The following is a 22,196-nucleotide window of genomic DNA, read 5'->3' as shown; positions in this document are numbered from 1 at the left end:
GCGAGTAACCTCCTGCTCCAGCTGGACTTAATTACTTATATTATATATACATATATATATTACACACACACCATCCCATCCCTGCAGGTATTATAATTCTACATTTAGTGATAAAACTTACAGGCATATTCGCCTACATAGCGTGCCACTTCTTACCACATTTAGTTATTTCCTCAGAAGGTAAATTACAGCCTCGCTGCGCCATCTTGTGTTAACTTACAGACATGACACCCAAAAGCCAAAACATCTTTTTGGAGCATTTTATTACTTTTTTGACAAATATATATGAAGGTTTTCCTCTTAAGGAAACATTCTTTCAAAGATACGTTTACAGCAAATTCATTCCTGCAAAGAGACAGGAAACATGGGGAAATCATCAGAAGACATGATGGAACTAACCATTTCTATTTGTGCCCAGGAAAGGTAAGAGTGCAATTTAATAATTATAATGAATTCATGACAGTGCTACAGAAGTCAGTCAACATTTTTCAACATCTGTATTATCATGATACATGGGGTGAATTATTAATTTTGCATCAAGGCACACAAGCATTGATAACCATCTGTGGAGCATTGCTTTTTTTTTGTCAAGACATTGGTCCCATTGGGCAGTACAACTGTACAAACTACAGAATTTAAAATAATAACATAGGGCTTGGTTTGCAGGATAACAAAAGGACATCTCAAAGAATTTAGATCAATAATGTACACAGAAATATTGAGTTTAGAACTTGGGACCTCAATTAGGGCTGAGACACATTAGTTCTTAAATATGGTGGTGGTGACATCTCAAACGCATTGCTCAAATTTGCTAGCCGCAACGGAAGACCTGCAACTCCTACAGAGGATGTAGCTCAGTGAGGGATCGCTTTTCCTGCTGTATGAACTCCAGTAAGCTTCTTTTTCCCTGCCTGAAGTTGCTCTCCCTCCTTGAAAATGGCAAGATGACCTGGAGTCTGAGGAGAGTTTCAATGTTACTAAAACTTCTTATCTGTGAGGTCTTGAGCGTATCGAGCACAGTAGTTGGGAGATACCCTGCCAGGGGATCCAACCATTTCTCCTTCCACAACTTCATCTCAGAGTGAAGAGAGACCTGATCTGGCAAGTCCTCCTTGTACAGGCGGAACACAAGACCACTAAGAATGCTGGTTTCTACTTTGGACATTGCGTAAGGCACAATCTCCAGACACCTCAAGGTATCCAATACCTTTTCTGTGAAGAGGTCGTCGATTTCTGCTATTGAGTGCTCTACAACCTTCATGCTTACTGATTCTTTGTAAAACTCACTCAATGGCTCTAGAAGCACTGAATGCAACATTGTTACATGGAGATTAGAAGCCAGTGCAACGGCTTCCTCAAACCAGGCCTTGTGATGGCTGTCAAAATCGCTCTTCAGTTTACTGAGGGATGCTTTGAGATCAGGCAAGTTATTCACAGCAAGTAACATATCTAAGGGTTTACCCTGAAGAGACTGACTTAGCTTTTTAGTTACACTCAAGATGTTCTTCTGCACCACTGTTGATAGGATGAACTCAAAGTTTCTGATCGCATCGAAGAACTGTGATGCTTGCTGCTGGTTTGAAGTACTTCCCTCCCCTTTCAGCTCATTCAAGCAGAGCATGACAGCTTCTAAAATCTCTACCATCACCTCGTGCATGTCATGACTCTTCTCCCAGTTTTTGATGAGTTTGTCCCTCAGCTCGTTGCCCTTTCCTTCATCGTGCTGGAACACGTGAATGATCATGTCTTCCAGTTTGTTCTGGCGTTCTGCATCCTCTGTGAGCCAATGTAATATTTTACCAATGAGAACTGCTCCATCCGCTGCTTCTTCAGCAGGAGAGGATCTAGCCAGCCATACATTAAGAGAGGAAGCAGAACTGACAGTTCTTACAGCCTGGGGGTATTTCTTAGCTATAACTAAACTTACAGCCCTCATCTGAGCTCCTACTTCACCAACACTTAGCAAGGCCTGTCCTCTACAGTACTCCATGTTGAGCCCCCACTTCTCAGACAGGGCAGTCTCAATAGCATCTGCAAGGACAACTGGGTCTTCACCGAAAGGGATGAAAGCCAATGTTTCCTCACACTGGATGTCCTCTTTGTTTAAGTACCTGATGCACAATGGCACATAGAGCTCACCGTCAATTTCAACAGCTTGCTCAGTGATAACTGTGAAGAACTGAGAGTCCCAGAGTTCCTTGAGGATTTGTTCACGCAGTTGTGGCTCATAGAAAGATACTGCTTTTCTTGGTCCTTGAGCGATCTCCAGTATCACTTCATTATCAGCTGATTTCACCTCAACATCAGCAGGCTTCTCTGCTACACTGGAGGCTTGCGATTCTGTTGGTGCTGCTGGTTTTGTTTCAACGCCTCCTGATTTAAAGAACAAAAAGAAATGTTAAGGCCACCCATAGAAAACTACCCACTGTCAAATTACTGGTTATTTGTTGTCTCATAATTAGAATCAAAGGCATTGAGATGTTTTATCAAGTTGCCATGAATGCACTTACCACTGTCCAACTTTAGTCTTTGTAAAGTTCCCATCACCTAAGAAATATGTGGTGCTTATTAGAATGGCAGTAAAAATGCTAGTTTTGTTTTCTTATACAACATGGTGATTAAACAAAGATTTTTTTTTTTTAATATTTTAAATTTACCTGGGAAAGACATGGACTACTCTCTGGATCAACCTCCATACACTTCTCAATGACCTCCGGCAGTCTCTGCAGTGTTGTGCAGTGAGAGAGGAGCATCACATGATGCATTCTGCTGCCCTTGCATACAGTGTTTTTTAAAAGATCCCTTATGGAATTCAGAGTGGTCTTCATCAGGTCACACTCCATACTGACACTAGGCAGGACAGCTACTAGCCTAAGCAGTAAGGTAACAGTTGGGTGGCTCTTTGACTCAGGATGGACAAGTGTTTCAGCGATGGATGTTGGAGGAGCAACATCCTGGTATTTCTCTCTCCAGACAGAGGCCCAGGCGCTGATTTCCTGCTCAGCAGCTTCAGGCTCAGGAAGATCTGTAAGGTAGAGGCTGAATGGCTTGTCTGTGGACTCCGACAGAATGTGCTGCGGATTGCAGGAGGGCAGCAACGACAGGACTGGCAGGGCCTTTAAGTGACTGTCTGAGAAGCTGTACTTCATTTCATCAATGAGACTTCTAAGGAGAGGAACACTCAGATTCTCTCTGTAATATATCTCAGGAGATTCATAGCTGTTGGCTTCCTCTGAGAAGCACACTTGTTCAGGAGCTACCTTGGTTGCTAGCTGGAATGCCTGCTCAAACCAAGTGGAGTGCACAGTGGTCACATTTTCTAACATTTTTTTAAGAGTCTCTATGATCGAGGGGATTTTTTCCACTTCACAGAGAATATCAGCAGGGTTTCCACATCGGAAGACAGTGCTACAGTTACGAAGAGGAGCACAAGCATTCTTCAGAATCACAAGGGTGACAATGAAATCCATATTTCTCAGAGCGGTAGAGAGAACTTGTGCATGCATTGACTTGGCACCTATGGCACTAGAGCTAACAGCATCTAGGCAGCTGAGGATGCCCTCTAATGTGTCAGCGAGTATGTCAAAGAAGTCCTCTCTCTTTTTCCACCTCGAGCAACATGTTTCTGGTATTTCCTCCAGGGCCTCTCTTGGCATATTCAAAAGCCCATCAACGGCCTGTTCTAGCTGTCCCTCCAGACAAGGAGATTCATCAAAGAACAGCAGCAGGTCTTCTGTGATATCCAACATTTTTGCTACTGAAGGGCAAGGCACACTTCCTGCCAGCCAATGGGCAAGGCCGCAAGACTCACTGGGTGTTACAACAGAGAGAGGATAGCTCTTGAGGAAATCCAAAGACATTTTCTTCAGACTTTGATAACCTGAGCCCAAGTGCATGAATGCTTGTCCACGACACTGAGACATTGGTAAGCCCCAGTCTTCAGTGAGAATCTTTGCGAGATTATTCGCTTGTGTATCAACATGACAGTTTTCATCAAATGGTAAGAAACCCATGAGCTCTACTTTTGGAGCAGATTCTCCAACAAACCTGACAAAAACAGGCAGGTGGGTCTTGTCAGCAATTTTCACAGGTTTGTCTGTGATAAGTGAGAAGAACGGCGATTCCTGTATTTCCTTGAGTATGACATCTCTGATTCCATTTATGAGGAGGTTCACCATTTCATCATCACCTATACACGGTGTGCATTTGCTCTCAATTCCAAACCAGTGGCACATGCTGAGCTCCTGGATGAAAAGCTCTCGGTCCTCTTCTGAGAGGTCGGAGAGACTGCTATTCTTTTTCCCCAGCAGTGCGGCCATTCTGAATACCGTCGCCAAACTTTGACGATTATCTCCTGCGTGCCCATTCTCATCTGCTGGTTTCATCTCTTGGTCCTCAGTCTTGTCAGGAGATTGCTGAATTTTAGGCTCTTCAGCTTCCTCTTTGAAACAATCAACTAAATGTATCAGGGAGAAAAACAGACAACAAACAATGGTTATGATAAACATTCAAATCGTCGTTTAAAAAAAAAATACTTTCAATAACTTAGTATGCTGACCTTTGTCAAGTCATGTACTCTTACTTAGGTGTTGTTAATAAATGTAATCAAATGTAATAAAAAACATCTCTCAACAACCATACCTTCCATATTATTTTCAGAGTTCCTGATGAAACTTTTGGATTCCTTGTCCTGTGAAATAAAAGAAATAAGTAAATAAAAATGAGTTTAACATTCATATAATGAATCAAATATAGAGAACAAAATAAGAATAAACTAGAAATGTAACACTGTCATTTTTATTCAAGAATACAAGCACGTACCAGACAGATACCCTCCAAGGCTTGCGGAGTAACCTTCAAACACTGGGTCACCATGCGGTCCAGGTCTCTGCTGAAGTCGGTGCCAACCTGCAGCATAGCCAAGCATGGGGACCTGTCTTTAGGATTTGTATTTCTCAGGTACTCTTGGAACTTCTTGTGGCGCATCACAACACCACAGTCCTCCAGTGCTGTGCTGGGTAGCACAGACATAATCCTCAGCAGTGCATTGATGTTCCCAAAGTACTGCATGAGTGGCAGACGCAATGTGTGAAATATTGAGCCTGGGATGGTCACGGATGCAACTTTGGTCTTCCATGTTACTCTCCAACAGCACAGCTCTGTGAAGAAGTTGTCAGCATCGGGAAGATCCCTGCTGTAGAGAGGAGGCTTTGACTTCAAGCTCTCAAACATGTAACTCACTGTGACTGAGCATGGAACTAGGGAGAGGAAGTTGAGAGCTTCTTTGTGGTCCTCTGAAAAATGATCCTTCACGGCATTGATTAGGTTATCTACTAGGGGCACACTTAAGCCATCTTTGTAAAAACCGACTGGCTTCATCATGCCGTCTCTTGGCAAAGAGTTTTCAGGCACTTCAATCTGCACTCTTAGACTCTGTGCTATTGCACAGGCCTCATCAAACCAGTTCTGGTGAAACACCTTCATATTTGTTTTTACTCGGTTCAGAGTGGCCACAATACCACTGATTTGGCAAAGTTGGGAAGCAGCACTGAAGTGGTCCTTCTGGAGACCTGCACTCAGCTCTCTGGTAAAAGAGGATGCATTCTTCAAGACCACCATAGCAATGATGAAATCAAATTCCATTACCTTGCAGAGGAGTGCCCCAGCTTGATCAGACACTGAGGCTTTCCACCTCTGTGGGTTGTTTTTGATTTTCTCCAGACATTCAACCAGGGGCTCCAGCATCTGCACAAACACCTCATAAGAATCATGCTTCTCTTGCCAAAGGGCACAGAACTTCCCCTGTAACTCTTGGACCTTTTCATAGCTCTCTCTAAGACCAAAGGCTATTACATGGTCTAGCTGTTTTTGTAATGTGGCACTGCTGCCATAAAACATCAAAACCTCTTCAAATGTATCCAGGGCTCTCTTAACAGCAGGCACTGGGATGGATTTTGACCACCATGTGTTGAAAGAGTAGGAAGAGCAGTGTGTGCTTATAGCAAGAGGATACTTCTCCTGGACTTTGCAGGCAAAGGCTTTCAGCTTGTAGGAAACGTCACCAGAGCCTAGGTATGCTTGACCTCTGCAGTTATTCAAATCAAGATGCCACTCAACTGTTACTATTTCCAGGAGACGCTGTACCATGGCATCACAATCAAGATCTGCCTCAAGGAAGCCCATCAACTCTAATCGCATGACATCAAAACTGTCCACGAACCTAAGGAAAAGTGGAAGACAGTCTTTCTCCCCCATCTTCACAACACGGTCGATGAACAAGGAAAAGAATGAACTCCCCACTTCCATGAGTATTCCCTCCCTGACGGCATTCTCGCACACAGTGAGAACTTCTTTCATTTCAGACTTGGTCACATACTCAACCTCACCGTCCTGAGCAGAAGCGTCACCATGTTGCCTGCTTTGACTGCTGTATGCAGCCGTCACTGCAGCCTGCAAAGCAGATTTAAGAGCTTCTCTATCAGTCTCCGCACACTTCATCTCCACAAGCCTTTCAGCATCCATCTCTAGGTTTATGAGTTGTAATTCTTCTTCAGTGTCCTTTTCAGCATGGTTCCCATGGGATGCCACTGAAATGAGAGGTGGGAATGGTATTGTAAGCTGAGCGTATAATTAAAACACATTCATAAATAAGCAAGTGTGCATAGTGTGCATAGACTGCAGTTTAACAAAAATATTCAACTTGCCCGAGTTATTTCCACTCAAGTCCAATAGTCATTTAATTGCTATTTTTTTTTGCAATGTAGCCATCATTGTGTATGCTCTCTATCTTTGTCTACAGCTCTATTTCGAGAACAACATTCCCTTAAATCCATTTATAAAAATGTATGTGATAGAATAGCTGTGTGATTAACCAAAATTGTAGCATGCTGAAATGATAAATAAATCATTTCAAAGTCATTTTACCTTGGGGAGGCTTCTCCTTTGTGTCATCATCCTGTAACACACACAAAGTATAATGTAATTTCAGGTAGAATGGTTGTTTTATCACTGAAGAGGCCAATGGAATTTCAATAATATTCTGCTTATGAATCTACTCACTATTTGCAGCAACTGCAGGATGTCTGGATGCTTCTGGGCATATGACTCGACCATTTGTTCAACATTGAAGTGCACATCTTGGTTCACGTAGACATATGCCATGCTGCATTGTCTTCGGTCCGCTGGTGTGGCTCTCAGGTACGAGTGGCACCGCTCCAGTACCATATGGTATTGGCCATACACATCTGCCTCTGCATTTACACATGGAACAGTGCCCAACACTCTCAGCAAGCTCTGCACATTCGGGTAAAACCCAATATCTGGAATCTTGAGTGTAGCAAACACTGTGGTTGGGAGGATCCTGCGCTTGCTAGCATGCCTCCACTTCACTTCCCAACAACCAAGCTCTTCGTAGAATGTGTCAGGCCTTGCAAGGTTGTTCAAGTTGGCGTCTGCTACTTTATCCCTGCGGATGCTGAAATTGTGGTCAGCCATGTAAGATGGCACTAAGGAGAGCCATCGGAGAATCCTCACCATCTCTGTGCTGAACACTCTTTTCACCTCTGCAACAAGATACTGCAGGATAGGCCGGCTCAGAGTTTCTCTGTAAAAGTCCTCCAGTGGCGTTTCTGTTGTGTCTCCTTGGTCCATCTCTGGTTTAGTGACCTCCACTCCCAGCTTCTTTGCTCTGCCAACTGCATCTGAAAACCATTTCCTGTGGAATATTGCAAGCTCCTGTTGGTATTTGCTTACCAGCTTTAAGGCATTGGAAATTGTGTACTGCAAGGTACTGCTGATGCTAATTATTCCCCTGAGACTCGAGTTGAGTATGCTCACACAACAGAGGGTGTTCTTCAGAACAACAAGTGTGATGATGAAATTGAAATTCTTCAAAACTGGCTTGAGCTTGGCCATCTGTTCAGCAGTATCTTCATCTACCTTTGAAATCATCTCATTGATGCAGTTCAGGAATGGCTCCAGAATATCTAACATGGTCTGGAAGGCATCTGTGCCATATTCCCAATTCTCACCGACAGCTGCCTTGATCCTGTCCACTTCCCCTTTTACATGCCCGTATGTCATCTGGATCTTTCCCTCCAAACTTTTGCACAGCTCTGGTGTTCTCCTGAGTAACGAGGCCACCTCCTCTACAGTGTCTGCAACATTTTGAATGGAGGGCACAGGCATGCAGCGAATAATCCATATGTTGAAGGCATATGGGTCACTCGGTGAAAGAACTACTTGTGGAAACTCCTGCAGAATTCTGCAGGTAAGGTCTCGCATTTTCTGACACATACTACCTGTAACCAGATAAGTCAGTCCTCTGCAGTGCTCCATCCTTAGCCCCCACTTGTTTCTCAACTCTGAGAGAAGCATGTAAAATAGATTCTCTGCATCCATGTCGCATGGTAAGAACCCAATGAGGTGCTTTTGTGGGAACCCATCTACTGTGACAGACCTGATGAAAACTGGGATCTGCTCCTTTCCCTCTATGCTTGTCACATCCTGAAGCAGAATGGAGAAGAATCGTGCCAGTCGGAGGCTGTTTTGGATCTCCTCCCGCATGAGGTCTTCGCTGAACTGGAGGATTTCTTTCTTGTCAATTTTCTCCACACAGATACGATTGAGGGCCTGTTGACCTCTTGCACCTCCAATCGGCTCATCGGCGTTGATGTTTGCACCATTGATGCTGAATCCAGTCAGTGCCAGGATTTCCTTGAAATAGACTTTCAGAGTCTCTTTTGCTTTGGAGCTGGCTACATCCTCTTGGGTTTGGTTATCTTTTTGCAGTTCAGGCGTTGCACTATTCTCTCCAAATGCTTCTCTTGTGTCCTCAGTCACTTCTGCTATTGTTGTTGTGTTTTCTGATGGAAAACAGAAAAAACTGATTGAAAGGTTGAGATGGTTTTAAAAATAGCTAAATCATTCAGTGAATCGATATTTACAACACGGGCTAATGCATTTTAACAGACTAAAACTTTTTAAGAATGAATTGAACCAGTTACTGTACCTTTTGTTTTCTTCACAGAAGTAGGTTCCTCTTCCAACTAGGTAGATGGAAAGGATAATTACAGGTTTGCATTTTTAGTGTTTTAATGTCTGATGAAAAATGCGAAGAAGAGTAATTTTAAACAATGAATTAAACACTTACAGGATCTCTAGCTCGTTTCCTGTTGCAGGTTGATTGATTATTCACAGGCTTTGTAAAGTCAAATATCGTCGGAACAGCATCTTCCTGTAAGACACTACTGGAGGCGCTCTGAAAAATAAAAAGCAGAGAGCTCACTTTTAAGCTTATCCTCAATATTCTATGTGAAATATGGAATTTCACTAAGTTTCTCTAAGTTCACACCATATGATATTGGGATTAAGGAATCCAACTGTATGCACAATAGCACTGGGCATCACTGGGAACACAAATGTTGAGTAACAAAACTATTAATAGCACATTGATCATTTGTACAGATATTTAAAAAAAAAGTTTACTGGCCCGTATTTTTGCATTAACAAACCGTCTAACTAACCAAAGTATTTTTGTTGTTGTAAAAGGACGTTGGTGCCATATTTTAAACCCGATCACATTGATAATGCACCTGTAGCTTTGAATTTTCAGTATTTGTTGACACTATATCAGAGTAGTGTTGATACAACTCCAGGTTGTAGTCATTGGTGGGGTGGGGTGCATTACATTGATGGATTGATTGCACAGATGTGTTTCTAATACCAATTATGGAACTAAAATAACAACAACACAAGGGGCAAAATGACAAATTTTCTTCTTGTAATTATTATAATAACATACACAAAAAGGGTAAAGGGAAATCGATTTGCTTCTTACCTGGTGAGAAATCATAGAGGGCTCAAAGTGCTTTGCACAAAGTCTGTACAGCTTATGCAACTGCTCAGGAGGTTCTGATGCCAAGTCTTGGCGACAGCAGTTGTTCAACCATTGTTTGCAGCTGAAAAATACAGGGGAAGGCATAAATTGTTGGGGTCACAACGTAGACTTAATGATTGAAATAGGCATTAGCCAAAACACTTACGCACGTTCATCTTCTGTACTAAATATATTAAATATGACTCATCAAACAGACATGAGCTCTAAAGGGTTTGTGAAACAGTTTGCTGTTACTGTTCATTGTCATGCACCAGTTTAGCATAGCGACTCTTTACATTACTAAAACAACTTTAAAATTGCGAATTGCTATGTTGAAAGACCTTATCACTGGGTGAATGCAAGATCAAATCCATTTTTAGACAAACATAACATCCATACACAACTCTGTTTGTGAGAGATGCTTTTGATGCTTATTGCACATGCATGGTGTCCTTATGCTACAAGAGGAACAATTACATGGATTTGGTACACCCACTGATACACCTGACTTGACTGATACAGTTCTTTGGTTAGCTGCATTTGTAACATAACCCTACAAAGTTGCGACTGACTGCTGACTAAAGCCTTCACCATTTTATATGAGCTGTTTGCTTTCATTATGCTTTTCCTTCTCTCACTTTCTGTCAACTGATTTTATTGATGCACGCACAGAATAAGGGTGGATAGATTTGCCCGCAAACAAATGAGACTTACTTCTCTCAATTTAACACAACATTAGGTGGGTTCCAGTTTAAAAACGAGCACACAGAGTAAGAAAAAAAAAAAACCTCACTGCAGGGCTGGATATTAAATATTTCAGAGACCCCGTGATATATTAGTCTTTCCTCTGGCTTGGAGGTTACGCTTCCTGTCCACAGACAGTACTGTGATTCAGCTAGCTGAACTACAGGTGCCATTCAATTACAGTCCTTAAATTAATACTACTGAATTGATTTTTAAGAAAGATAACACTTCTATAATTGCATAATACTTCCGGAATCTCAAAGTGAAAAAACTAAACAAAAAACAGCGCCAGTTAAGTGGTAACAGCAGGATAAAGGGAGGCGCTAGACTGCTATTTCTTCGTAGGGACATCACCTGTTAAAACTACGTAAATATAAGTTTCAATTTATATTGTTCACAGTGAGCTGTACTGCAAAACGACGGTGTAACTTACGCAGTTTGGTAAGCAATAGCCACAATAACGCCAAACAGCACTATCAATGGGAGGTCTTTTAGTTTTGCTAAGCTAACGTCAGTCCTTCTCCTAACGTTACCACACTATCGAGACGGTAGGTGTCGTGTACCGCTGGCGATTTAAATTACAACACAAAAAGTTTTTAACTATGGTTTCTCTTGGTTTGAGCAATCCCTGAACACAAGATAAAATTATAGAGCCAATATCACACGTCAGTATCGGTCTCCGAGGTTGAATGAGTGAACAGAGTCTATTTCACACGGACTTTTCTTTCAAGAGTAACGTTAGTCTGCGCCATTTTTCGACAGAGTTGTGTCACTGTTAGCCAACATGATGTTAAGCTAACACCAGTGCTAACAGTGGATAGCTAACAGATTCATTTTGCATGCTCAGTGGCTCATTTTTTTTACCCTCATTTCAATGAAATAAGCTAAGCTCTTACCGCTCCGGATCCAAAGGAAAGCTGAAAAGTGGAGTGGAGTTTTCGGATTCCCCTTGCTGGTAATCACAGTTCGCTGCGGCGCAGCAGTCAGTCATTTTGGACTGCAATGTAGCTAGCTAGCAAGTTAGCTAGCTTAGCTGGCGGTTGCAAGCTGGCAAGCCTACTGTGAGCAAACCTGCAGGAGAGTCTACAGAGTCATGCTTTGGGCAAAACCTACAACCGACACACTTGAGTTTCAACGTTATTTTCGCTTAATGTCTCTTCGGCAAACTAAGAACCTACTAATTCCATGCTTTCAAAAGTTGATGTTGCGTGGTGAGCCAAGTGTCGCCGAAAGCGTGTTATCCCCATCAACCAGGAACTGGACTGTGCAGTACATAATGTTAACCAGCAGAGGGCAGAATGGCACTGTCATGCCTGACCAAAGAGTTTCATTGTCAAGATAATTGACATCATCTTCCATTCTAACGTCTTCTTTTATAACAGGCTATGATTCTAACCGAGCAAAGCAGGGCAGAGCCCCAGAACCCCAAGGGCCCCGACTGCCCCATGCTTACTCTGTTTTCTTGGTAGTATCCGCCACCAAAGCACAATATCAGCTGAGGAACTTGCAGGTACATCCGACCATGAATTATTGTGTCGGTATGACAAGATATACTTTTCTGTTATTTATGTATATCAATTTATATGCCGTTCACTTAAGAATTATATAAAATTAGATTAATAGATTAATTAATAGAATTAAGCTTTGGCTGAAACAAGCAATTTTTGGTATTGATTTTTTTTTGCCAATTTACTACAATGGCAAATCAATTATCTTGGAATATTTCAATTTATTTTTCAGTTGACTAATATATTATTGAGCTATAGCCATGCTTTTTTTGGGGGGGCACTGAAGAAATTTTGTTTCCTCGCAATTTGTGGTCCCCTAAAAATGCTATGCATGGCGACTAATAGTCCGGTTACGAATGTTGATCAGTATTCATTGCTTATGTCATACCTGACATTACACAAGCATTTAACAGAAGCGTTTGATAAACATTTAAACCACGCGTAGCTCTGACAGTTGTCAGCATCTCGCAATAGTACTCTCGTTTTGACTTGGATTTGCAGCTTCCTCTTCACACTTTCTAAAGCAGATTTTGTTCATTTCATTCTTTAAAAAAAACATCCCACGTATTCTTCAGTAGACCATTTAAATCTCTCTGATCCTGTATCCTAAATCCCACCTAGCACTGTCTCTTTGTCATCTGTAAATTTCAAATAAACAGTCTACATTACATTTTGTGTAATCCATTAAATTATATACGGTGCCACGTGTCTTGGCAGAAAAGAACAATGAGTACACTGACTGGAACCTACAGTATAGTGAGTAATTAAAGATGTCTTTTTTAAATACAATTGTCTGGAACTGGAACACCTAAATGATACACAGCAAGTATCAGTTATTAACCACAGCTGTGATCATTTAAAATGTCTGCAGTGAAAAGGGTGTAATTCAAGCAAGGAATTAATCATCTGAATCATTTTATGGCTTTATCATACAAAAGAAAGCTAATGCATCCAAAATTTATAGAAACTTATTTATAGAACCTTTGAGTAATCTACACATAGTGTAATCCATACATGTTTTTTAACTGGTTGTAATGAGGTTCCTTTCATCACATTTCATTAAATGGAGAAAAAACAACAGATAACAGCTTCCTTCTCACGCATGTTAGAATGTTAAGAGCAATTCACTCAGCAACATTTTTCCATTGGAAAATGTTTAGTTTGAACTCAGTATATACGGTGGAGGACGAGACATGGCTGAAAGGGCATTTTAATATTGTCCAGTGCAGCAGTGTAGGAAGGCCAAATGGTTTAGTCTTCAATCATATCAGATTTCATTAACACCAAACACTATAGTGGAAATTTGAGTCTCAGAGCAGACGGTGACTCAGCTGTTCAGTCACAAGCATACACTTCAGTCGCAGACATAATACCTAAAGTGCAAGATGGATAGTGATAGATACTGGCAGGGGTGTAGCCAAGAATTGTGGGCTTTATTCACAGGAGGAGACTTTAAGCCTCACCCTACTTTGTCCTGCTCTCCAACTCATCTTGTACCTGAGAACAACGGAACTCAACACCTGCCTGGCAGGCCGCATCCCTAATGCAAACATTTTAGGCACTTGGAAGGAAAATTCTGCTTTAGTCTGGACAGAAAAAACAAAACAAAAATAAATGTAACACAAATCTGAATTCCATTCCTACTTATTCCGGTGTGTCTCAAAAAACACTATAGTTTCTGGATCTGCATTTTGAGTTTTGTTTTTAACAGACCTTGCTTCAGAACAGGACCACAAAAGGTTATTAAACCCAAGAGACTACCTCTTTATTAACATGTTCAGGATGTACAGCTGATCCCCCCTTATGCAACTGTTATGTCAGCAGAACATTGGCTGACACAGCAAAAACACTTTAACAAGGCTTACATGAGTATTAACTCCCACTCTTAAAACATAAACAATTTACAACTTATTTCAGTCCATTTGGTCAATGAATGGACTTGGATAGCTGGAATGAGGACTCATATCCACCCCGGGCAGTTTACAGGGTGCTTCCAGAGCGGCCCAAAACATAACATGAAACCAGCATGAAGGACAAGCATAGCAAAAACCAAATTCAAAGATGTCTGATATTTATCACTCAACTGATGACACTTTGCAGCCCAGTTTCTCGTTCATTTACGTTCTACATTCTATCACAAAAACCAGCCTACAAAAAGATTCTAGAGCTAGATAGTGGAAAAAAAGAAACAAGTTTATCTCGTCAATATTAACACAGTCTGCACATGACTCATTAACAAAGCTGTGGATAATCTGTCCGGAGGCTTAACTACCATATCACAACTGACTAAGACGCCTCCTCCCTGTCAGGGTATGTCTTCATGTAGACCTCAACCATTGAATCCAGATCATACCCAACATCATAGTTCATGGTCAGAAGAGCGAGACTTTTTGATTTAAATTTGTCAGGCGTGTTCTCCATGTACATCTGGAAGCGCTTATACGCCACATCGCCGCTGTCCTCCAGAGCCAAAGTGGGCAGGATGCCGATCAGTCTCAGGACTGCAAGCATGTTCGGGAAGAACTTCACATCGCCCAGCTGCAGTGTTTCATGGAGACTGGAGGGCAGAGTCTCGCCTTTGCCCTTTTTGCTCCATTTAACCCACCAACAGTGCAGCTCGGCGGAGAGGGTTCCTGCATTAGGGATGTCATTTTTAAACACTTGCACACTCTCTTCCTCGGGTTCAGTAGACTTATGCTGCTCTATGACAGCAGGGACCAGTGACAGACATCTCAGAGCCTTCAGGTGGTCCTCACAGAAGAGTTCATTCATTTCTTTGATGACATAGTTCACCACGGGAACAGACAGGTGCTCCTTGTAGTAACTCTCCGGCTGAACGGCTCCAGATTCTGATTGATGCTTCCTCAAAAATGACCGCGGAACCTTAACTGGGATCTCCATCGCAGCGGCTAGGTTAACGGCCTCGTCGATCCAGAACTCGTGATACACATCGATGTTGTCAGACACTTCTTTCAGGGAGTGCAATACAGCTTTTAAGCTGGTTGCAGCAAAGTGGGCATCTGTTGCGTTCCCTTGAACGTTCTTCCCAAACGCTCGTGTAAGTGTCATAGTGTTTTTCAGCACGACCAGTGCCATGACAAACTCGAAATCAGCTAGTGCTTTTGAAATCTCTAAGGCGTTGTGTGTGACTTGATCGTTCCACCTCATGTCCTCGTTGTCATGCACACTGTCCACACAGAGTAGTAATGCCTCTAGGATTTCCACTGCTACCTCAAATGCATCATGTCGTCCGGTCCAGCTGGTTCGGCAGATCTCCTTCAGTTCCGTGGCTCTCTCCTCTTTGTCCGGGTGGAAAATCGAAATGGCATGCTCCAACTCCAACTGCAGCAAAGTGGACTGACTGAAGAATGACTCGACCTTCTTAAAGGTAGACATGACAAGCTGAACCCCTGACAAAGCCATACCATTTGCCAGTGACACGTTCAATGCACGAGTAGATCTTAGTGCAAGCACTGCCATTGGATACTTCTCCATCAGTTTGGCAGCAAATGTTTTTATTTTACTAAAATGTGTCCCAGAGCAGGAGTGAGCTTGACCTCTACACTGTGCCATATCTAAGCCCCATTTGTCAGTCATTTCAGACAGCAGTTTCTCTGCTAAGGCGTCTGCGTCTCCTTCACAGGACAAGAATCCAGCAAACCTCTCCCGCTGGATGTTAGACTGGTCCACATAACGGAGAAAGACGGGGAGGTACCATTCTCCCGAGATCTTTACCAAATCCTCAGTAAGTAATGAGAAAAAGCCGTTTTGTTTAACGTCCTCCGCCAGCTTACTGTGGATGCATTTCTCGCACACCTCAATCAACTGATTCAGCTGAGCTGAGGAGCAGCACTCCTTATTCACATCGTACCTCTTCTTAAGGACTTCATCTCCACAATTCATGCGATATTCTAACAACGCCTGAAAGTTGCTTGAGCCGAGGCCATCCTGTTTATTATCACCAGGCCCCGTCGGAGGAATGCTTTGCTCCGCCAACAGTACAAGAACTTCAAATAATGACGTAAGATACTCTTTGTACTCCTCTTCCTCTGGGAGTGTCTGGACATCTTCCTTAGCTGCCTCTGCTTGAGACTTTTTGATTTCTACAGGGGAAACAGAAACAGTTGCAAGATAGAAACCAAATCAATCATTCATCTTTTGACAAATGTGGGTGTGGGTGTCATTTTGTCATCATCAAGTAAGAAACGTGTGTATGTGTGTTGATATTTCTACTTACTTTTTCTCCCCTTACTCTCCATTTCATCATCTTTGGTCTACAAAGATAAATTGTCAAATTAAAAATGTGATTACACAGAAACTACAAAAATCTAGTTATACAAATTCATTTTCCCAGTTTAAAACAATTAAGATTTATTTTACCCACCGTCTCTTTACTGCGCTTCACCTGCCCATTTTGAGGTTGGCTTGGCACGTCAAAGATAGTTGGTACGGCATCCTCCTTCAACACTGTACTCTGAGCGTCCTGAAAACGAAGTCAAGCCAAAAAGTTCATTATACAGCACATACAAGGCCTGAATGAAAATATTACTTATGTTGAACTTGTATTAAAAACTACATTACCTCCATATTCACTAAGCACTACACTGTATTTAATGAATAATTAGTGAAATAATATACAGGGCTGCATTAAGCCCTTTACTGCAAAGTCTGGGCTCACACTGTCCAAAATCATGTGCAACTTGAAAACAGCTTACACTATCAATCCAAGATGTTTCGAAATGTTTTCCACAAAGTCTGTAGTATCTGTACAACTGGTCTGGAGGTTTGTCTATGAGGTCTTGCCTCTGGCATTTTTCAACCCACTTCTTGGACCTGAAAGGAGAAGTTAAACCAAAATGAGAAGGTTCAGTGCTATATAATTTCAAATATTGTCAAACTTTTGAATTGAGTTTGCGCTTTGAGAGGTAAATAGGTATTTTTATACAGATTTTGTACAGGGCGAAATGCAAGCATAAAATGTCGCTGAAACAAAACGTCGACAATTCATCCAAAGTTAGCCTTGTTTTAAAATGCAAGCCTTGTCGTATTTTACCTACAAATAGGAAACAAACAGTTATGGGTAAGTTAGCTTGAGAGCTTCCTGTTTGCTTCGGTATTAGAATTAGTTACCTTTCTGGATCATGCGGAAACCTGAAGAGTGGCTGAGGGTCGGATCTGCCACTAGTACAGTTCGGCACAGCGCAGTGATTCTGCATTATGAGTTTGTATCATAAACCAGTATCGGTGAAATCCTTTTGAGGATAGCCAACTTTGTTGCTAACGCTAGTTAGCTGTCAAGCCACTTTGAACAGCAAGATAACTTCCGATTTTTACTTTCAAAATAAAATACATAAGCCATTTTGTTTGAGTAACTAAAATAAGACTACCTATAATGTAAAAACGAACTTGCTTTTTTTGCAAAATATCCCATTTTATTATTCACAAGCCCGTAAAAATGTCCTTATGCCAACCAGGCCATGTTATGTTGACAAGTCAAATGTCATAAACATGCAATAAAGGTATTCGCTACCTACCTAACAGCTCCCGCGGATCCCTATTCTTCGTTTGGGTTGTCCCTTTATCCTTAGTACGCTTGTTCCTAAAGGCCACAGACAAAGAATTGTGTGTATGCTTTTAAAAATTTTTTTTAATCGTTATTCAAGATTTTATTTTGAAGGCAAAGTCGCTTGCTTGTTGAAACAGTTGTGTTGAGCTTGACGTATTCAATAACGTGCATCAGTAATATACAATCTATGGCATCAATTCGCGCGCTTCGCTTCTTTCCCATAATCCTCAGCAGTCTTCTCAAAGCCCAAAGGTTGAAAACATGCAATGGCATATTTCAAAACATAATAATGTTGTGCCTTTAGTGAAGTTCAATTCATAATAAATAACACACACAGTCGTTATTATTATTACTTATCATTAAAACGCGTGCATTTTCATTTTCTACTTCTTTTACTACTGCAGAAAGTAACGATATTGTCTTCAAGATTGAATTCTCACTGTGGTGATGACTGACCTATAGAACTCATCTCCTTATAAGACAGTGGATGAGTGCATAAGTCGTTTGCACACTCAGCTACATTATAGCAACGTGATGTAAATATGTAATGTTTTCTGAAAATAATTGCTTTTGCAAACCTCATTCCCTTGATGATGCTTACTACGTACTTACAGCAAGTCATAGCTGCTTGTCTGACACTAAATCACCGTTATGACAGTGGCTCTCATGCGTTGGGCGTGTAGCTGTTTACACAGACCGGTATTAGTGGAATTCTGTTTGTGTTCAAACATTCAAACAGAAGGGATGATGAAAACTTGTGGGATGAAAATAAAGAATGGCGCTTGTCTTCTTCAATTCTCGTTCTTAATTTTGAGTTTGAGACACTCTATTGGTTATTTTTGTCATCTCGCGATACTAGCGTGACCAATTGGGGCGCAGCAGCGCTAAGTCAAATCGAATGTTTTTCCCTCAAGGAGGCAAGCGACGTGTTTTGCTTCAGAGTTGTGCTGCTTTGGAGGGACTTTCTCCTCCTATTGTACAACAAAAGCCTACAGCAGGGTAAGTTAATGTTTATTTATAATTTAATATTTAAAATAAAAATACAGCCAGTGTTCCATACAGCTAACATTTAACGTTTATTCTCTTTTATCCTTCATGCCAGCTAACGCTAAGATATGGGCACAACGTAAACGTTACGCAGACCACTGAATTTAAGCCAGCGCGTGCAAATATTAACGTTTCATTGCTTTTCGATACAAATAAGGTGCTCAACTACTTAATATATGCAAGTTTCGCACGAAAGTAAATATAGCGTAAGTTAAATGTTATTGTACTTGTAGATGCTATTTTCTCAAACCGTCAAAGAAAAACACAAGAACATGAAGTGGAATTTTTGAAAGTTTTGACAGCGTGCGGGAGCGTCATGTAGGCCTAATAAAACCACACCTGCAGATTATAGCAAGTATAATCCTAACATGCTAATATTAGATTATGTAAATTAATCACGCAGGTTATTCACTGCAATCACGCTTGTATTTGTATTGCTTTGTTCGCCTTCCAGAAATCTCCACTGATTTAACCTGGTTGAGGACTTACAATGGACAACGTCGCAGTTTCAAGACGAAACCACGCCTATAAGAAAGTAAGTTAACGCTAATGAATATCATGAAATATTAATAAATCCTGTTGTGTTGACTTGTGTTGAAGTTCTATTCAGAGTTGTTTTTTGTAGCCCATTTTCAGCCTACCTAATGGTCTTGTTGTTTTAATTAGGAAAACAAGGAAAATGCTCAGCCAGCATATGGAAGCAAATCCTTTATCAAAAGAGGTAAAACTTGTGCTACTCCCTTTCAACTGAAAAGCACCAAAAAAAAGGAAACCTTGGCAAAAAATGGTCCTCTTAAAGCCCAGGCCAAACAGGCAGACACAAGGTCAAAGACTGTGCAGAGAGATGGGAAAGGAGCTACTGATGTCAAACAACGACAAACGCATAGCCAGGCCTTCCTCACTGAACAGGCTGTGAAAGACAAAATAATAGTTGCAGAAGCTCCAAAGCCACCAGCTGCTGTGCCATCATCCAAATCTGCTCCCGGCATGTACAAAGGCAAGATTGTCCAGTCAAAAATTGGATCCATTTGGAAGTCAAGTGCCACTGCGGGCAGGGCAGATGTCAAACCATCAGCACCCGAAACAGAGAGCCAGCGGGTTGGAAATGTGACCAAAATCAGGTCCAAATCCGTTGCTGACCTTCCTGGCCATCACACACAAAAACCTGCACAGACAAGGTCCAAGTCAGTGTTAGAAAGACCTGCTCAGGTGTCCAAGCCCGCTGTCACCAGCCGTCCTCCTGCTGGATTCTGCTCTGCTCGTCCTCCTGCCAGAACCGTCCCAGCAACACTAACCAATACCAGTTCCAGAAACACTAACATGGCTCCCACCAAGGGAAGTGGGACTCAGAACTCAAAGCCAAAGATTCTAGTGACAGAGAAGAAAGTCAACAAACTTCCTGTCTCAAGCACCCTCAGCCAGTACAGATTTACCATGGAGACTGCAGAGGAAAGAAGGTAACATTTTTCTTACATATTCATTTGATGTTTGCCTTGGTGTTACTGTACCTCAAATGTTGAAAAATGTTTGTGCTCCCCCTGCAGAGCGAAACTGGCCGAGTGGCTAGCTTCCAAGGGCAAGACTTTCAAGAGACCAGCCATGACAACAGCCGCACCCTCAAAAACCAAAGTCTCTGCAAAACCTGAAGCCGATCTCAAGTCTCAGTCTCATGTTGATCCCCAGCCAGCTAAGCAGTGCGACCCTGAACCCAGTCTGGAAGCACACAAGCCCGACTCTGCTGCTCACTGTGCAGATACCCAGGGAGCAGAGTTAACAATACACAGCCAAACTCCAGTGATCATGAACACCACCCTGGACCTGCTCGGAAACTCTGACGCAGATCTGCCTGTTGACCCACAGGACAGAGTGGATGATGTAAGGAAACAGGCCCGGTTTCTTTCGCCGTTTTAAAAAATGTTACCTTCCACAGTGATAAAGCATGTTCTTTTTGTTTTCATTTTGACAGATTGTTGTGAACCTGTGTGATGTTTTGGAGGCCATGGCAACACCATCAAGATGCAACGATGGTAAGTTCACGTGTGTGTGTGTGTGTGTGTGTCATTAGGTCAGTTAATAATTGATCTACTCAGGTCACTGGCATTTCTGGTCTAAAGATGAATAATAATTATTCTGACTGCAGTTGTTTTTGCACTCAATACAGATGCTTCTGATTTACACTAACACTCGTCCTTTTTGTTCCCATTAGAGCTTTCACAGATGACAGATGTGTGCAATGATGTTGAAGTGGAGGACAGCAAACCAAAGGATGAATATACAAAAGAGCTGAAAAATGAAACGCCTGAGCATGTTAGCGAGCAGCGAAAGGTTAAACAAGTGAAGGATGAAGTAGAAGAAAGTGATGACCAGGAAGTGGAGACAGATGTTGAGGAAGGAGAAAGTGATGATGATGAGGAGGTGGGTGTGATGGAGACCACGTCACAGATGAAGGATGCTTCAGTAGTAAAGTACAGTGTGAAGACCACTCCATACCTGCAAAGGTGAGCCCATCAACTTTCATTTCTAATACTAGCAATCTGTTTCATTATTAAACTGCCAAAAAGTAATTTTTCCACTTGTGACACAGTATGTTTATTTTCACATATCCCTTGTTTAGTGTCAAGAAGACCATTGAAGATGATGCTAGCACAAGTACATCCAGGAGAAAGAGCAACATTAAAGATCTTAAGTTTCTGACACCTGTGCGCCGTTCCTGCCGCATAGAACGCAAATCCTCCCGCCTGCCGACGATGCTGGTTGATCACGATCTCTGTGTGTCGTCACTGGCTGAGCTGGTGAAGCTAGATGATGATCCCAATGCCTACATCTACAGAAAAAACCCAGCACTTCTGGAAGATCTGCCAGACCAGCCCAGACTGTGAGGAGCTCTGTATATGTGTGCAGTTTATAAAAAGAAGAAATAACAAACCTTTCGAAATGTATGGGACTGGAGCTAATGGACACTTTATACTGTTTAAATGGTTTTACTAATCTGAACGCAGCTGAGCAAAACATTTTAATTGTCATTTAAACTGTTTTATCGTATTGGGGTCATCATTCTTGTCTAGTTTTGTTCTGAATGTATTTTAGACTTTCCCCTAACACCATTGTTCATTTTAATATAACGTTGACATGTATTGCCAAATGCACTACAATAAAAGAATATTGCCTTATCTTAAACATCAGTAGTTATGTCAAACTAGATTTCTTAAGTTAAACTCTCAAATGCATCTTTATCATACAGCCCCCTGTATATATCACAATACTGTGGTCACATGAAGTGTTAAGATCAATGAGCATCCCATGAACAGCTTCATGTTCATTGGTCATTTTGGGACAATGACTGATTTATACAATTTCAGATGACTTCCCAAATGTAATGAAGCAAGCAATCCTTTCAACCAGTTGTGGGTCTCACCCAGATTCATAAACTGCTCTGTCTAGATCAACGTCATAG

The 22,196-nt window shown here is 41.7% G+C and overlaps 3 protein-coding genes across 4 annotated transcripts; 1 reads left to right on the top strand and 2 right to left on the bottom strand.

Moving 5' to 3' along the window:
* Window positions 1-246: 246 nt before the first annotated feature.
* si:dkey-250d21.1 lies at window positions 247-11,941 on the bottom strand. Its single transcript, XM_044223266.1, has 11 exons — window positions 11,518-11,941; window positions 9,839-9,959; window positions 9,152-9,259; window positions 9,011-9,047; window positions 7,060-8,864; window positions 6,925-6,955; window positions 4,822-6,587; window positions 4,642-4,690; window positions 2,658-4,456; window positions 2,511-2,547; window positions 247-2,373 (listed from the first exon to the last, which is right to left on the bottom strand). Exons 1-11 carry the CDS (start codon window positions 11,610-11,612, stop codon window positions 839-841), a joined length of 7,383 nt encoding a protein of 2,460 aa, XP_044079201.1. The 5' UTR covers window positions 11,613-11,941; the 3' UTR covers window positions 247-838.
* A 1,928-nt stretch (window positions 11,942-13,869) lies between these two features.
* On the bottom strand, window positions 13,870-17,459 carry thap12a (THAP domain containing 12a). Its single transcript, XM_044223267.1, has 5 exons — window positions 17,260-17,459; window positions 16,845-16,962; window positions 16,514-16,612; window positions 16,367-16,403; window positions 13,870-16,232 (listed from the first exon to the last, which is right to left on the bottom strand). The coding sequence occupies exons 1-5, from the start codon at window positions 17,343-17,345 to the stop codon at window positions 14,416-14,418; spliced, it is 2,157 nt and encodes a 718-aa protein (XP_044079202.1). The 5' UTR covers window positions 17,346-17,459; the 3' UTR covers window positions 13,870-14,415.
* Window positions 16,899-21,924, top strand: si:ch211-266i6.3 (cytoskeleton-associated protein 2). Of its 2 annotated transcripts, none has more exons than XM_044223273.1 (7): window positions 16,899-16,993; window positions 19,197-19,277; window positions 19,409-20,199; window positions 20,287-20,617; window positions 20,709-20,769; window positions 20,949-21,240; window positions 21,357-21,924. In XM_044223273.1, the coding sequence occupies exons 2-7, from the start codon at window positions 19,233-19,235 to the stop codon at window positions 21,619-21,621; spliced, it is 1,785 nt and encodes a 594-aa protein (XP_044079208.1). In that variant the 5' UTR covers window positions 16,899-16,993; window positions 19,197-19,232; the 3' UTR covers window positions 21,622-21,924. The 2 variants fall into 2 exon arrangements, with proteins under 2 accessions (XP_044079208.1, XP_044079207.1); XM_044223272.1 differs by lacking the exon at window positions 16,899-16,993 and adding an exon at window positions 18,545-18,694.
* Window positions 21,925-22,196: the final 272 nt, after the last annotated feature.

Source organism: Siniperca chuatsi, linkage group LG14 (genome assembly GCF_020085105.1).
Source record: "Siniperca chuatsi isolate FFG_IHB_CAS linkage group LG14, ASM2008510v1, whole genome shotgun sequence".
NCBI lineage: Eukaryota > Metazoa > Chordata > Actinopteri > Centrarchiformes > Sinipercidae > Siniperca > Siniperca chuatsi.
This window is presented reverse-complemented; position numbering and strand designations above follow the sequence as displayed.